The sequence below is a fragment of the Arvicola amphibius genome, chromosome 9 (assembly GCF_903992535.2).
Source record: "Arvicola amphibius chromosome 9, mArvAmp1.2, whole genome shotgun sequence".
NCBI lineage: Eukaryota > Metazoa > Chordata > Mammalia > Rodentia > Cricetidae > Arvicola > Arvicola amphibius.
Genome location: NC_052055.2, coordinates 70902905 through 70918245, shown reverse-complemented (window position 1 = coordinate 70918245; position 15341 = coordinate 70902905). Strand labels below are relative to the sequence as shown.

Below are 15341 nucleotides of genomic sequence, written 5' to 3'. Positions count from 1 at the left end.
AGAGAGAGAGAGAGAGAGAGAGAGAGAGAGAGAGAGAGAGAGAGAGGAAAGAGAGGAGAGAGAGAGAGAACAGAACATGAACTTGGAGTCAGGGAAATGGTTATCAATGATAGTTATTGATCTGGATACCATGGGGTAGTCAGGGGCCAAGTGATGGTTCAGCCATTAAGAATTAGCACTGTTTTTCTAGGGGACCTGGGTTCCATTCCCAGCATCTGTATCAAGTGGTTCATAACTGCTTATAGCTCCAGCTGACTGGACATCTGAAGCCCTCTTCTGGCCTCCACTGGAGGGAAGCACGTTGAGAGGCAGTAGGTTTCTGAGGACAGAGGACAGAGAAAACAAGGGCAGGAAGCAGACAGTGGGTGACAAGTGAAGCTAAAACCAAAAGAGAAAACCCCAAGCTGCTTCCACGTTATTTCAGATTAATGGAACATTGGCTCTTTATTACAATCTGTCCTTCATACACTCCATCTTATACCCCAAATACAGGGCAACGACAAACTGTCTTACTTATGGGCAAAGAAACTGAGGCAGAGAGCAACTGTATGGCTGATTCTTTGGGGAGTGAAGCCCTGGATTCCGTTCGATTCTGGTGGCCACGGCTTCCAGCCTGCACTGTTGTTTGGCTCCCTGGTTCTTCAAAGCAATGTTTTCCCCAACTGATTCAAAATAACAACAAAAAAATTTATGTTTTTTGTCTGCATGTATATGTGTGTACCACATGTGTCTGATGCCTGCAGTGGTCAGATTCCCAGGAACTGGAATTACAGATGGGTGTGAGCAGCCTTTTAGATGCTGGGAATTGAACCCTAGTACTCTGTAAGCGTTGACTCTTAACCCATGAGTGATGTGGGAGGTCTAATGTGGTGTGGAAGGTCGTTCTGTCTATGTGTTGATTTTATTGGTTAATGAATAAAGAAAACTGGTTTGGCCTACAGATGGGAGACGGAAGGCAGAGTTAGGAGACACCATGAAGCCGCCGCTGGAGATAGACGCTGAGACTTTGCTGGCAGGCCACGACCTCATGGTGATATACAGATTAATAGAAATCAATTAAATTAATATGTAAGAGTTAGTCAATAAGAAGCTAGAGCTAATGGGCCAAGCAGTAATTTGATTAATACAGTTTCTGTGTGATTATTTTGGGTCTAAGCTAGCCGGGTGGCCGGGAAGAACAAGAGGCCTCCTTCCAACACTAATGACTACAATTTGTTTGCTGTTGTTGGTTACTGAGGCCGGGTTTCTCTGTGTCTGGCTGTCCTGGAACTCCTTTTGTAGACCATGCTGGCTTTGAACTCACAGAGATCCACTGGCCTCTGCCTCCCAAGTGCCGGGATTACCAGCTCTAACCAGACTTTTAATCCATTGTTATTACAGGATTACTGAACTTTAGCTATGGAGATACATACCTGCCACTCCCGATTATACCTGGACAGTGAAGATCAAGCCTGCCCCATTCAACATGAAATAGTCTAATGATAGCACCACCCCACCCTTTCCAATCCCTGACTGTTTATCAGTAATAAACAAAAGAGGAGGACTGTAAGAGCAGGTCCGGTCCCTAGGAGCTCCAGCTGCCAGGGTCTCCCCACAGAGCGCAATGGACAAAACCAACAGCCCCAGCCCGAGACACAGGCATCCAAGCTCCATCCTACAGAGCAAAAAGCCCAAGCTCAGAACGTGAAAACCCGTAATCCCTGCCCGAGACAGCTCCACCTGGAAAATTTTGCCCCCAAGAAGCCCTGCATAAAGCCTGCCTGCTGTGCAGTATCTGCTGCTTCTCTCTTGTGTCTTTCCTATTAAATCTGTGTGAGGTTCGCTGTGCAGTGACTTTGTGGTATCCCCTGGCTCCCAACTGCCAGGATCCCTTTCCCCTCAGAGCTGTAACACAGAGTCGGCTATGATGAGCAGCTCCAGAAGTGAGTGCTGGTTAGCGCTCTCCTCTCCAGCTGGACAGAGAAGCCCTACTTCTGTCTACAAGAAAACACAGAGCCGAGGCATAGCCACACCCTAGAGCTCAGTGTTGGGATGCTTGGCTGGAAGTGTCACCCCAGCCCCTGACACCCGTTTTGGAATGTTGGGTGGGAAGCTCCATCTCAAGCCCCCTCCCCTGCGAGTTACCTCAGTCCAGACTATCTCCGAGAAAGCCTGCCAAAAGGTGACCCCCTCCCCAGAGAGGGTCAAGGCCATTCCCACAGGCTATTTAAACAGCCCTCCCCACAAGGAACACATGGTCTTTCCAGTTCTTCTCTCCCTACCTCTCCATGTTTTCCCAGAGGGCCACCTGGGAGCGCTGGCATCCATTAAACCTGGGCCTTTTCTAATTCAGTTTGATTTGGTCTGATTTGGTTTATTGCATCTGCAGAGAGGTTTGTCGGGCTGGAAAAACTTTAGACCCAGGTCCTGCTCCCTACAGGACAACAGGTCAGGTCCCACCTGAGCAGGGCTGTGCCGGGATCCCCAGCTGTAGAGGAAGGGTCCATCCCCAGTAGCTCTCTGGCTGCTGTCTCTGCCTCAGGAAGTGCCGGGATGCCATTTCCTGGCATGTGATTCCTCTACCAGACTGAAGCTTTCACTGCCCTAACTGAAGCCCTGATTTGTCTCTGGGCAATGCCCCACGGGAACACAGAGACCTTGGCCCTAACTGAGCAATCAGAAAAGACAACCTTTTTAAAATTTATGACATTATTATTATAGGGCACAGTCATGACAAGGTCAAGAAAGGCCTTGTTTCCATTTACCCTATGGCTGTACCTGGTTCCAAGAAAGCCCACCCAGGCACCACCCAGGGAAGGATTGTCCAAGAGAAAATACCTAATAGTACAAAGCCCAGCACACACTCATCCCCTTTCACCAAGACAGCCCTAGACAAATGTCAGCCAGTCAGGGTCCTGAACCTAAAAAATCCCTCACCCCAACCTCTGTTGTTATAAAAACCCAACCCCAACTGCTTCTGGGGCTCTCTGATTGTGCCAATGCTCGGGACACATGGAGAGTCCGAGTTTGAACTTGAATAAAAAAAAAGGTTCTTTGCTTTTACATACAGGACTCGATATCCTTGTTGGTTTTGGGGGGGGGGTCCACAATCTGGCACAATTATTATTTTGATTTGATTTATGTTGTGGATGTTTTGTATCATGTTTGTGCATCACTCCAGCCCTCAGAGGCCCTGGGCCTTAAGTAAGCGACGTGAACAACATGGACGCTGGAAGTTGAATCTGAGCCCTGTGAAAAGCAGCAAGGCTCTTTTTTTTTTTAATATTTATTTATTTTATTATGTAAACAATATTCTGTCTGTATGCCTGCAGGCCAGAAGAGGGCACCAGACTCCTTTACAGATGGTTGTGAGCCACCATGTGGTTGCTGGGAACTGAACTCAGGACCTTTGGAAGAGCAGGCAATGCTCTTAACCTCTGAGCCATCTCTCCAGCCCCAGCAGCAAGGCTCTTATCCACTGAATTAGCTCTCAAAATCCATAGTATTTTTTTATCTTTTCTTTTCCTTTTTTTTGACAGGGTTTCTCTGTTTAGCCCTGGCTGTCTTGGAACTCTCTCTGTGGACCAGGTTTTCTTTAAACTCACAGAGATACACCTACCTCTGCCTCCTGAGTGCTGGGACTAAAGTTGTGTGCCACCACTGCCCAGCTCTTTCTTTCCTTTTAAAGATTTGTTTATTTAGCATTCACTGTTCTGCCTGCATGTATGCTCGCTTGCCAGAAGAGGGCACCAAATCTCACTATAGATAGTGGTGGGCTCCTATGTGGGAGCTGGGACTTGAACTCTGGACCTCTGGAACAAGAGTCTCTGAGCTATCTCTCCAGCGCCCCGCTCCATATTATTTTTTTAAAATTATTTCAAGTTTATTATGAGTTTTTGCCTATGTGTATGTCTGTATAGCATATTGTCTGGTGTCCTTGGAGGCCAGAAGAAGGGTTTGGATGCCTTGGAATTGTAGTTCCAGGCAGCGTGAGTCACCATGTGGGTGCTGAGAGCAAACCTAGGTCCTCTGGAAGAGCAGCCAGTGCTTATACCTGCCGAGCCCTCTCTTTAGTCCTGTATTATTATTTTCTAAATATTTTGTTGTTGTTGTTGGCTTGAACTCGCTCTGTAGACCTGGCTGGTCTCAAACTCACAGAGATCTGCCTGCCTCTGCCTCCCGAGTGCTGGGACTAAAGGCATGCACCACCACTGCCTGGCTTTAATGGTTTGTTTTTATTTATGTGTATGTACATGTGTATAGTGCCTGTGGAGGTTAAACCCGTGTCAAAATGCTCTAACGGTTTGTTTTTATTTACTCATGAGTGTGTATGTGTGGACAGTGCCTGTGGTTAGACAGCATCAAATCCCTACAGCTGGAGTCACAAATGAGCGTGCACTACCCAACACAGGTGCTTGGATTTGAACTGGGGTCCTCTGGAAGAGCAGCCAGTGCTTTAAACTGCTGAGCGTCTCTCCAGCCTCTAGTCTTCCTTTTCAAAGCCTGGTTTCTGGGCAATGCTTGATGCAAAGGGGCTGACCAGGAGCCATGGTGTGATGCTGGGTACACACATACACTTGCCATGCAGAGAAACATGACCTCAGGGTAGACTGTAAACCACACAGGTACGTGACCAACTTCACTCACCAAGTGTGTTTAATCTGTGGAGAAGAGACCAGCTGAGATCCTGTCCTCTTACCGAAGGCTTTTTCCATCATGTTAAACATACACAGAATTCCCACTGAACACTTACCCTCTTCTGGGAACAGGAGCCATTCCTAGTTGCAGCAAAATCACGACAATCACAGTTCCACATTTTCCCAAATCTTTGGCTGTATTGCAATGGTTGTTTCATTTTGTGATCTCCAACTGAACATTTCCTAACCATGGATTAACAATATAGGTACTGACTGGTTTAACAGTATTTATCCAACATAACAAAATAAACTGCAATTTGTTATACTTTTTTTTTACAAAACATTTTATAAATATTTTTACAAAATGTATACAAAGCAATTTCAAGTGAGACGTACTATACAAATGAAGGTATTTAAGCAAATAAAGCCCACACCACACTGACAGCGAGTGACCGTCCTCTGAGCCGGCCAGCCTGTGAGGCCTCCCTAACCTAACAGAGTCTACTAAGTTCTGCAGAGCTATAGGATTTCCTTTTCGTAATTGCCAGTTCAAATTTTGCTTCATCTTTAGGCAGTACTTAAGGACACAGAGAATCAATGCGTAATAACAAATCCATACTTTACCACAACAACGAACAGATTAAAAACAAAGGAAAGAAAAAGTGATTTTTGTTATTGAGCACGAGGACTCAACTGACTAATGAACCTGAACCACCAAGTGCTGGCCACTGAGGCATGGTACGTTCCTTCACCAGAGGGGGCTCATCCACGAGTTATGATCCACGTGGTGGAACCTAATCACAGGGTAAAACACATTCTATAATCTTCATCTGCCATTATCTCGAGTCTTTCCTCCGTGAAAGCGAACTTACATACAAGGACACAAAATTTACAAGTTTCATTTTGGTGCGTTAGGCTTTCCACTGTGGGAGCAATGTGAGGGCTCAGAAGCCCTGTGATTTGACAGAGAGGAAAGCGGGGGGGGGGGGGGGGGGGGGAGGGGAGGGAGGAAGAAAGAGGTAACAAATACACACACGAGACTTTGCTTGTCTCAAGAATTCCACTGATTTGCAATAATTAATGTAATTCATTAGTAGCCATGTGCAGGCATCCAGGGGCCATCGTGAATTAGGCAACCATGAGGCTATGAGAAGAGTCTGTGACATCAGAGGGATAGGGAGGGGCAGGCTGTTAGCCCAGGGAGGCCCAAACAGAATCTAACTGGCAAACAACTCATCTTTCTAATGTGTTATAATACAGAAAGGAAGTCAGCAACTTGGACATTGGCACAAATCAGGAAAAAAGGTAACTCTAAGACAGCCCAGATTCGCCTATTCGATTGGCTGGGCCGCGCTCTGCTGAAGACTGGCTGTCTCACAGGGCTTCTTCCTGTAGTGGACAGTGGGGTGGAAGGGACATACAGTCTGCTGTTGCTCAGTTTCTTTTGTTTTGTTTTTAAGACAGGGGTGACTTATGTAGCCCAAGCTGGCCTTGAACTCCTGGCTCTCCTGGTTCAGCCACCTGACTGCTGGGATTACAGGTGTGTGCCAACATGCCTAGGTTTTTGCTATGCTATTTGAAAAGAAAAAATCAGGAGCCTTCCTTTCCATTACAGGCCAATCTGGAAAAGAAACGCTCAACATGATGACTGTAGGGGCCACTCCATTCCGGGATCTAATGAAGTGTAAACCAATGGACGCATTTCTACAGCCAGAGGGATGAACAGAGGGAGCAAACCTTCACAAAAACACAAACAACCTTCAGATCCCAGAGGGTCAGACAGGTGGGCGGTGTGGCAGGAGAAGGTTGTGCAAACACACAGCACACACAACACCGTGACCTGGCTTTCTCAGCAATGGTTACCATGATGTGAAGAATGCAAGAAGTATCAGAAACACTGTGCCCTGGGACAGGCCCACAAGAAGAGAAAACTGGGCAACATTCCCCAAAAAGTACATAAATAAAGAGGAAGGCTTGCTAACTCGAAAATGTGCCACCCATGGGGGGGGTCCCCCTCTTTCTGGTGGTGACATCTGGCTGTTGCCCTCCCTCGGTTTTCTGTGTTGGGAATGATCAATGCCAGTGTTGACTACTGGTCTCAGAGACAGGAAGCACAAACAAGGCTAAAGTCCCCTTCACAAAATTTAAACTGATAAAGGGAGCAGTTTCCAGGTGACAGAACTCACTGCTGGGCTGTCTGCTGAGGGCGGGGAGACAAAGGTTAAGCAAAACAGAATTCAGCAACAATCAAAAGCACAGGGTGTTGACTTCACCCGATTATAAAATGCAAAATTCTTTTAAGTTGCACACTGACCCTGGGCTCCAGCAGCCTCCCTAGCCCGCTGTCCTGGTTCCCGGTGTTCCCTACTGAGCTTGGGTGAACTTTCAAGCTGCATACCTGGGGCTGAGAACAGAGCGTTCTCAGACACAATTCAACATGGATACGCTAAAATTAAAAAAGAAAAAAAAAGTTTTGCTTCTTCAGCAGCAGCAGCATGACGTAAACACTTGGCTGTTCAGGAGGGAAGGCAGGCCTACAAACGGTCTGCGCAGATGCTATGCACGTCTGGGCCAGGGCTGTGGGGTTCCAGGCAGAGCAACTGGCTGCCCACTGCTCAGAGAGCACTGAGCCCTGGGGAAAGTCAGGCCGACTTCCCTTCACAAATACCCTTTCCCCCAAACAAAAACAAAACCACTAGTTTGGAGCTGCAGTGAGAATTCTGTAAAAAAGTAGTTCTATAAGTCCTGTTTGATTTTTCTTTAATAAGTCTGTTCTTTTGAAATGACCTATGATTGTCAAAATTTTACCCAGGGTCAAGTGTACTATGGTCTCATCGAGTGACAGCGCTAAAAACAAACCACAAAACAAACGGACAACAACGGCCATACACACTCTCGGAACACTTGAAATGTGTGGGGCCTATCGGACTGCTTTCTAGAGAGAGATGGGTTGACTGAGGGTCTCCCTGCAGCCACGACGACGTGTATTGCTCTTCAAAAGAACAGGGTTGAGATTAGAAAGAATAACCTGTGATGGAGGACCAAGCAGGCTGGAGACAGGAGATGTTTCCACTGGCTTTGCTGGGAGCGAATGTAACTGGTCCGGGGTCGGGGAGGGCGGCTGCTACTAACACTCGAGGATACTATTTACAGCTGCTTCTAAAATGGAGTCCGTCTCCACGACGCCTTCGCTGTGGTCCGGCATGAACTTTTCCAGGCAGTTTTCTTGCGAAGCCATTGGGGAAAAGCTGGGGAAGTCAAGGTCCACGGCGCCGCTGGATGCGGGGTCGCTCTGTGGCCGCCCCGCCTTCTTGAGCTCCAGAATGTTCTTAAAGGTTTTCTCTAGGCTCTTGGTGAGCTGGAGATCTGCCTGGGGCTCACCCGACCCTTTCATGATGTCTGTGTGTAAAACCTCATTCTTTGGGGAATTCCTCAGGGTTCTGTCCTGGAAGGAGTCGAGGCATGGCATCTCCAGGTGCGAGCTGGGCAGGATGCCCGGGAGCTTGCTCTCGGCGTCATGATCCGGCCTGGCCATAGTCTTGCGGTGGCCCTCGGGGCCTGGAGAGCACCCGCTGGCATTGGCAGGGTCCCTCCGGCTGCCCTTGTCCTCAGGTACACCCCGGTACTGGCCTAAGCCCCCTTTGTCATATTTCTGTGTTCTACCGTGGCCTTCCGACTTTTTAGAAACGTTTCCCTCTGCAGAGACCACGATGTGGTTAGGCACTAGATGAAACTGGTCATGATTCGTTGCTTCTGCCACGCCTGGCTTGGCTCTGTCTCTGCTTTGGGCCCTGGGCGCCTGATGGAGCGAGCTGGTTTTGTTGCGATGCTGGTCACTCCTGTGAAGTGGTGTCTCAGGTACAGCCTCGTCAAGTTTGAAGGAACAACAGAAATCGGCCTGAAAACCCTCTGGAAATGAGAGCAGAAAGAGATTAAATGGTCAGAGTGAGGCCCAGCCCATGACCAGTCCTCCTAATTAGGAGCAGAGGGCAGTCCCTCAACCCCGGCAAAGGCCCGCCTCTTCCCCTCTGCTCATCCTCCCACCAGCACACCACAGGATGACTTCCACAGAAACACGCAGACAATCTAATGAGGGCATCTTCTCAAAGTAGCCAAGGCCGTGGGGCCAGCTTCCTGGTGGGAAGCTTAACCTGGGTTTTGAGCGTGCAAAGGAGGTACTCTATTTACCAAGAGAGCCACACGCCTTTCTCCCCATTTTTCTTTTGTTAACTGATTTTTAAAATTTTTTTTTTAAAAAATACTTATTTATAATACATATATTCTGTCTGCATGTATGTCTGCAGGCCAGAAGAGGGCACCAGATCTCATTATAGATGGTTCTGAGCCACCATGTGGTTGCTGGGAATTGAACCCGGGTCCTTTGGAAGATCAGCCAGTGCTCTTAACCACTGATCTTAACCATCTCTCCAACCCAGCATGTGACTCTAAAATAATTTTTATAGATGGCATAAACACTTATGTTCTATGGACTATGGTGTTTATGATTTACAGTTTCGAATCTCAGCTACTCAGGGGACTGAGGCAGGAGCATCGCATTAGACACATGAACTTGAGATCAACTTGGGCACCCAAGCAAGGCAGAACAAAGTGTTAGGCTCAGGTGAGACGGCTCAGAGGCTGAAGTATTTGCCACACACCTGACATCCCGAGTCAAACCCATGGATCTCACAGCGAAGGGAGAGAACTGACACCCAAAAGCTCTCCTCTGACCCCACACGGGCGCTGTGTCCTGGTGTGTCTAGCCACACAGCCATATACAGACATTCACAATAATGTTTTTTGAAAAAGAAAAAGAAAACTGCTTGTTCTATTTATTTTATTTTATTTTGAGACAGGAATTTTCTATGTAGTCCTATCTCTTCTAGAACTCACTTTATAGACCAGAGTGGTCTTGAACTCAGAGATCCCCCTGCCTCTGCCTCCAAGTACTGGGATTAAAGGTGTGCGCCACCACTGCCCAGACTTTTTGGTCTATTTTAAAACGCTTTTGAGTTGAGTGTGGTGGTATGGTCCTATAATCCCAGCACATGGAGGCAGAGGCAGAGGCAGAGGGTGGAGTTTTCTTCCTTTGGTGCCCTCCTCTCTCAGCACTTTTTGTTTGAGACAAAGTTTCACTCATAGCCCAAGGTGGCTAAAAATTTGTAATCTTCCTGCCTGCCTACACCTCCTGCACTGCTGGGAGTTTGGGGCCAGTGTGATCAACAAAGCGAATCCCAGGCTAGCCAGGACTACATATTAGCGAGACTCCTATCTTTAAAAAGAGGAGTGGGCTGGAGATATGGCTCAGCAGTTAAGACCACGTACTACTAGTCAGAGGACCCGAGTACATTTTCCTGCAGCCATGCATGGTGGCTCACAACTGCCTTAACTCCTGCTCCAGGGACCCAACACCTCTGGCCTCCAGGCACCTTATAACTCAAGAGCATATATCCACACAGGCACACACATAAACACAACTGAAAATTAAGGGGCTGGAGAGATGGCTCAGTAGGTTGAGTGTGTGCTGCTTCCAGAGGACCTGAGTTCGTTTCCCAGCAGCTGCCTCAGGGGGTCATACTGTTTCTGACGCCAACCCCAGAAAATCCAACACCATTTCTGGCCTCTGAGTGTACCCGCACTTGCATAACATAAACATACATGCCCCACTCACTAATTAAAAATAAAAATAAAATCCTGAAAAAGAGAAAAAAATTAAATATAATTTAAAAAGGACAGATTTGAAGCTGGGTGTAATGGCTCACACCTTTAATCTCAGCACTTGGGAGGCAGAGATAGACCCTGTGAGCTTGAGGCCAGCCTGGTCTATACAGTAAGTTCCAGGACAGCCAGGGCTATACAGTGAGACCTTGTCTAAGCAAACAAAAGCAAGAACGAGGTGCTGAGGGGAGCTCAGGTTTGGGGAAACTCTGGACTGCCTGAAGGAGGTGGGACAGAGAAAAGCCTCTGTGTGGGGCACTAAGGCTTCTGGTTCGGGCCGGGGCCACGCTTCGTTGATGGTTTCCTAACACACGGAGAAGCCTCTGGTTTAGTTTAGTTCTCAGACTAGAACAACAGGTTTTGAAGTTTAGTAGGGGAAACCATTGAAAAAAATTAACTGTTGGTTTTCCCTTCCCAGAATTCACCACAGGTTGGTTCACAGAGACCTCCCAAAGGCCACAGTGCTCAGGGACTATTACACCCCGCCCCCTGCCCCTGATGTTTCTTACCAGGATCCACGAGCGCCAGACGCTTGTCCCGAGACAGGGAAGCTCTTTCCTCCTGGTTGAACATCCTGTCGATCATCACAGTCTCGGCAGAGGGGTTGATTCTCTGAGGGGGAGAGAGCCAGTCACTTTGGATGCTTTTATCAAGGGAAAGTGACCACTGTGTTTGGGCACCAAATGAAGCGATGAGAAGTGAGTCTTGCGTCCAGATACTCTAGCACTCCACCGTCACACATGTGCTAGGCACGAGAAGCTATCACATTTGCTGCTGTCTGAAGACAAGGTCCCATGTAGCCTAGGCTAGCCTCAAACTTGGGGCCATCATCCTGCCTCAGCTTTCCCCCCTACCCCCGACAGGATTTTTCTGTGTAGCCCTGGCTGTCCTGGAACCAGCAGAACTAGCAGAGATCCACCCCTACCACCTGGCTAGACCTGGTTTTTAGAGCTAGGGTTTCACTTTGTAAGCCTGGCCAGCTTCAAACTCACAGAGATCTGCCTGCCTCTGCCTCTGAGAGTTGGGATTAAAAGTGTGCCTGGTGAGGCAGTCTTATTAAGATGGCTCAGAAGTCAGTCTCTCTCTCTCTCTCTCTTAAAGATTTATTTATTTATTATGTATGCAACATTCTGCCTTGATATATGTCCGCACGCCAGAGGAGGGCGCCAGATCTCAGTACAGATGGTTGTGAGCCACCATGTGGTTGCTGGGAATTGAACTCAGGACCTCTGGAAGAGCAGCCAGTGCTCTTAACCTCTGAGCCATCTCTCCAGCCCTCTCTCTTTCTTTTTTTAAAATCAGAAATGGTTGTTGGTGGCTTCTGCCACCGTCACCCTCAGTGATGGCTAACTGGGAAGTTGTCCTCCGACCTCAAACATCCCTGCTTTATAAACTACGCTCTCTCTGTGCCTCAGCCTGGCAGGCCCACCCAGGCAGCCATGTGGGAGCACACTTTTACCATGGCATCTTCTAGGAGCAGGAATCTGTATTTGTTCAACATCGCTTGGGTCCTTTTGAGGAGCTGAGTGGCAACTTCTTCAAATTCATTGTCCACTGTAAAAAAGAAAAATTGAAAAGAGAAAAACACAGTAAGAGAGACTGGTCTGTTTCCTGAGACTGGCGGCATGGACTCATTCCCACAGCAAGGACGTGCTACAGATACCCCCCTTGGATTAGCCTTCTCTGCTTATGCATCCTGCACTATGCGGTAAGGAACTCGGGCTAACACAGACCGGGAAACCAACAGCATATTACCACTGCTCTAAGAAGTCCAGGAAAGAAGGGCACTGGACAGAGCTGATGAGCTGGTTCCCTCAGCTCTGTTCCTTCTCAGAAGCAGGGTGGACAGAACGATGGACAAATAAAGTCCATCTGTCTGGCTGGGAAGACACAAACCAGTCCACGACCTCTTGCAGGTCATGATCTGTGGCTCTGGGTTTTGACTTTTAGTCTCAAGAAATGTCCCATTTTCCAATTCCTTCTTCCTCAGAATCTTCACAGTTCTTTACTGCTGACTCAGGAAGCCCCAGTGGGTCTGGAGACAGAATCTTACTCTGAGGTCAGAAGCCCTGGATCCAGACCAGTGGCAGTGGAGGAAGACGATGTCATGGAGGGCTTGGCAGGGGGAGGGAAAGTGGGGTGGTACTAAATCCCTGCTATTGGACTTAGACAGACAACAGGTACAGGCCAGAATGAATGGGGTTCTTGGGTTGGAGAAGGGGCCCTGTTCCCAACCTTGTCAGTTTCCTGAAACCCATACAATGACTTAGGTTTGCTTTGGGACCTCAGGGAGGTAACTAATTCTTGGACCTGGTACAACAGCAAGAGTCAAGTTAATGAGCACTGCAAAGTATCTGGAAGAAAGCCACCCATTTACAGCCAGCAGCCTCACTGTGCGCCCCTTTGGACCAGTCACAGCCCTACCCATGGGCTGGGGCACCGAGTACACAGCAAACAAGCTACACCGTGGTAAGTGCCACCAGGCTACCAACAGGGGTGCTGTGGGCGGGCAGCGGCGGCTCACCTTTCTGCAGGTCTTCCTCCGTGGGCATGGAGCCCTGGCACACGTGGTAGGACAGCAGTCTCTGCACTGTGTCACTCAGTGATTGGAACTGGCTTTTGTCAGGGGTCACGGCATGGGCTTGGTCCCTCTGCAACTGTTGGAGGATGCTTTCAGAGGGAGACAGCGAGTTCAGGTAAGGTCACATCAGGAAAGCATTAGTCAAACCATTTATTAGCAATGCTAGCTCTTTCTTTTCTTTTCTTTTCTTTTCATCCTGAGACAGGGTTTCTCTGTGTAACAGCCCTAGCTGTCCTGGAACTAGCTCTTACAGATCAGGCTGGCCTCGAACTCATAGAGATCCACCTACCTCTGCCTCCCAAGTGCTGGGATTAAAGGCATGTGCCACCACTGCCCGGCAGCAATGCCATTTCTACAGTGCAGTGGCTCTGCATTTTCCACACCTGTATCCTGTTCACTATTTCTATGACCCTAACCTCAGAAACACAACGTGTGCACCAGGATCAGTGTGCAGTTGCTCAGAGAGACAGACACATTCTCTTCAAGAGCAAAAGAGCAAACAATGCACTTAATCTGATCTGTTTACTGGCCCTGATGAGAGCAAACTGTAGGAAATGATTTTCAAAGTAATCAACACGCCCCGCTCCCCTGGCATGAGTGTGCACACGTCAAGGCACACAGGCAGAGGTCAGAGGACAACCTCACATCCCTCCTTCTGCTGTGTGGGCTCTAGAGACCAAACTCAGACCACTGGGTGTGGTGACAAGCACCTTTCCTTTGCTGAGGCATCTCATGGGGCCCTGACCTTGCCTTTTTGAGACTGGTTCTCTCAGTTGGCAACAGCTGGCTAAGCAGGCTAACATGGCAGCCAGAGATTCCCAGGGGTCCACCTGGCTTTGCCTCCCAGTCTGGGACCAGAGGGCTGGTTGCTATGCCTGGCTCGGTTTACACAGGTCAGGGAGTGAACCCTCATCCTCATGCTTGCAGAGCACTTTGACAACTAAGCCATCTCCCCAGCTCTCACTGTGAGGACCAGGCTGGTCTAGAGCTCACTGTGGAGACCAGGCTAGTCTAGAGCTCACTGTGGAGACCAGGCTAGTCAAGAGATCACTGTGAGGACCAGGCTAGTCTAGAGCTCACTGTGGAGACCAGGCTGGTCTGGAGCTCACTGTGAAGACCAGGTTGGCCTTTAACTCACAGAAACCCAGGGATCACTTGTTTCTGCCTTCCACATGCTGGGATTAAAGGTGTGAGTCATTCAAAGCCCATTTCAGAAAGGCTAACAAACTCACCATTATAGTGGGGTGTGGGATGTATTTAAAGAAAACAAGGGACCCTAAGATACCCTGAGAAAACCAAGAATTTTCCTTCTGAAGCATAACTTACAAAGCTCCTTTAGTCAGCTGTTTGGTGGCAGGCCTCTTCTGTCCCGAATGACCATCCACCTAAAAATAAACCACAGGAAAAGTCACAAAACAAACCCAGAGATCAAGGCTGCTGTGCTCCAAGAGCTTCCTGTTATCTATCAACAAATAAGACTTTGAAACGTGTCCTGCTGAAAACCCAAACAAGCCAGCGTGGCCAGCTTCTTTGTAGCGAAGAGCACCAGGGCTAAGTCTACAGGAAGCTGTAGAGCAGCTTCCAGCAGCTGTGGGAAGAAACCAAGGCCTTAGAGAGCTAGACATAAAACAGCTCCCCTTCCTTCATGAGGCCAGTAGTTTGAAAAGCCTTGAGATTTACACGTACAAGGTGAGTCAAAGGACCAGGGAAATGGCTGTTTCACGCATTCATGGTTGGTTCTCATATACAAACAGAACAAAACAAATCTCCATGTTCACCATGAACAGACCCACTTTGCTTGGTTTCTGAGTCTTGCTATGAACCCTGGCTGCCCTGGAACTCATTATGAGACCAGGCTGGGCATAGATTTGTGGGGACAGAACCACTTCTGACAAGACTGTTGTGATTTCCCCTCTGTGCAGTGTTGGAGATTGAGCCCTGGCCCTTGTGCAACACTAGCTACTGAGTTACATCCCTGTGATGGTCACTCTCTACTGTCAACTGGAGAGGATCTAACATCCCTCTGGAAAGAAACCTCTCGGCACATGTGGGAGAGCGTGAGGAGACTGGGCTGAAGTGTGAGGCAGGCCCTGCCCCATGGCCTGGGGTCCTGGACTGAATGAGGAGGACGGGAGCTGAGCACCAGCAATCACTCTGTTTCCCGACTCAGAAACAACTCTTTCACACTCCTTTACACTCCGCTACAATGACATTCTTCCCCAAGGGACTGTACTCTCAAAGTGTGAGCCCCAAACCCCTTCCTCCCTTAAGTTGCTTTGTCAAGTATTTTGTCCCATAAATGACAAAAGAACTACAATCCCAACCCTACGAGTGCAGCTTTTTAAGTGTCTAGCATATGTTGGCTGCCAGTGTGTGTGTGTGTGTGTGGGTGCGTGCACGCGTGCGTGCAGCACTTCTGAAGATCA

At 48.5% G+C, this 15341-nt stretch overlaps 1 protein-coding gene and 1 long non-coding RNA gene across 6 annotated transcripts in view; one reads left to right on the top strand and one right to left on the bottom strand.

Annotated features, from left to right (window-relative positions):
• The first annotated feature begins 950 nt into the window (after positions 1–950).
• Positions 951–1821, top strand: LOC119824050. The gene is made up of 2 exons (XR_005287014.1): positions 951–1068; positions 1381–1821. It is a non-coding gene; the product is annotated as an uncharacterized LOC119824050 (long non-coding RNA).
• Positions 1822–4195: 2374 nt separating this feature from the next.
• Positions 4196–15341, bottom strand: part of Bicral (BRD4 interacting chromatin remodeling complex associated protein like) — a 93720-nt gene continuing 82574 nt past the window's right edge. For all 5 annotated transcript variants that reach the window (XM_038344135.1, XM_038344138.1, XM_038344137.1 and 2 more), the window contains 5 exons: positions 14242–14300; positions 12859–13004; positions 11794–11888; positions 10844–10946; positions 4196–8525 (listed from right to left, as the gene is read on the bottom strand). In XM_038344135.1, coding sequence (XP_038200063.1) covers positions 7744–8525; positions 10844–10946; positions 11794–11888; positions 12859–13004; positions 14242–14300 — 1185 coding nt within the window. In that variant the 3' untranslated portion in view covers positions 4196–7743. The remainder of the gene's footprint in view (positions 8526–10843; positions 10947–11793; positions 11889–12858; positions 13005–14241; positions 14301–15341) is intronic.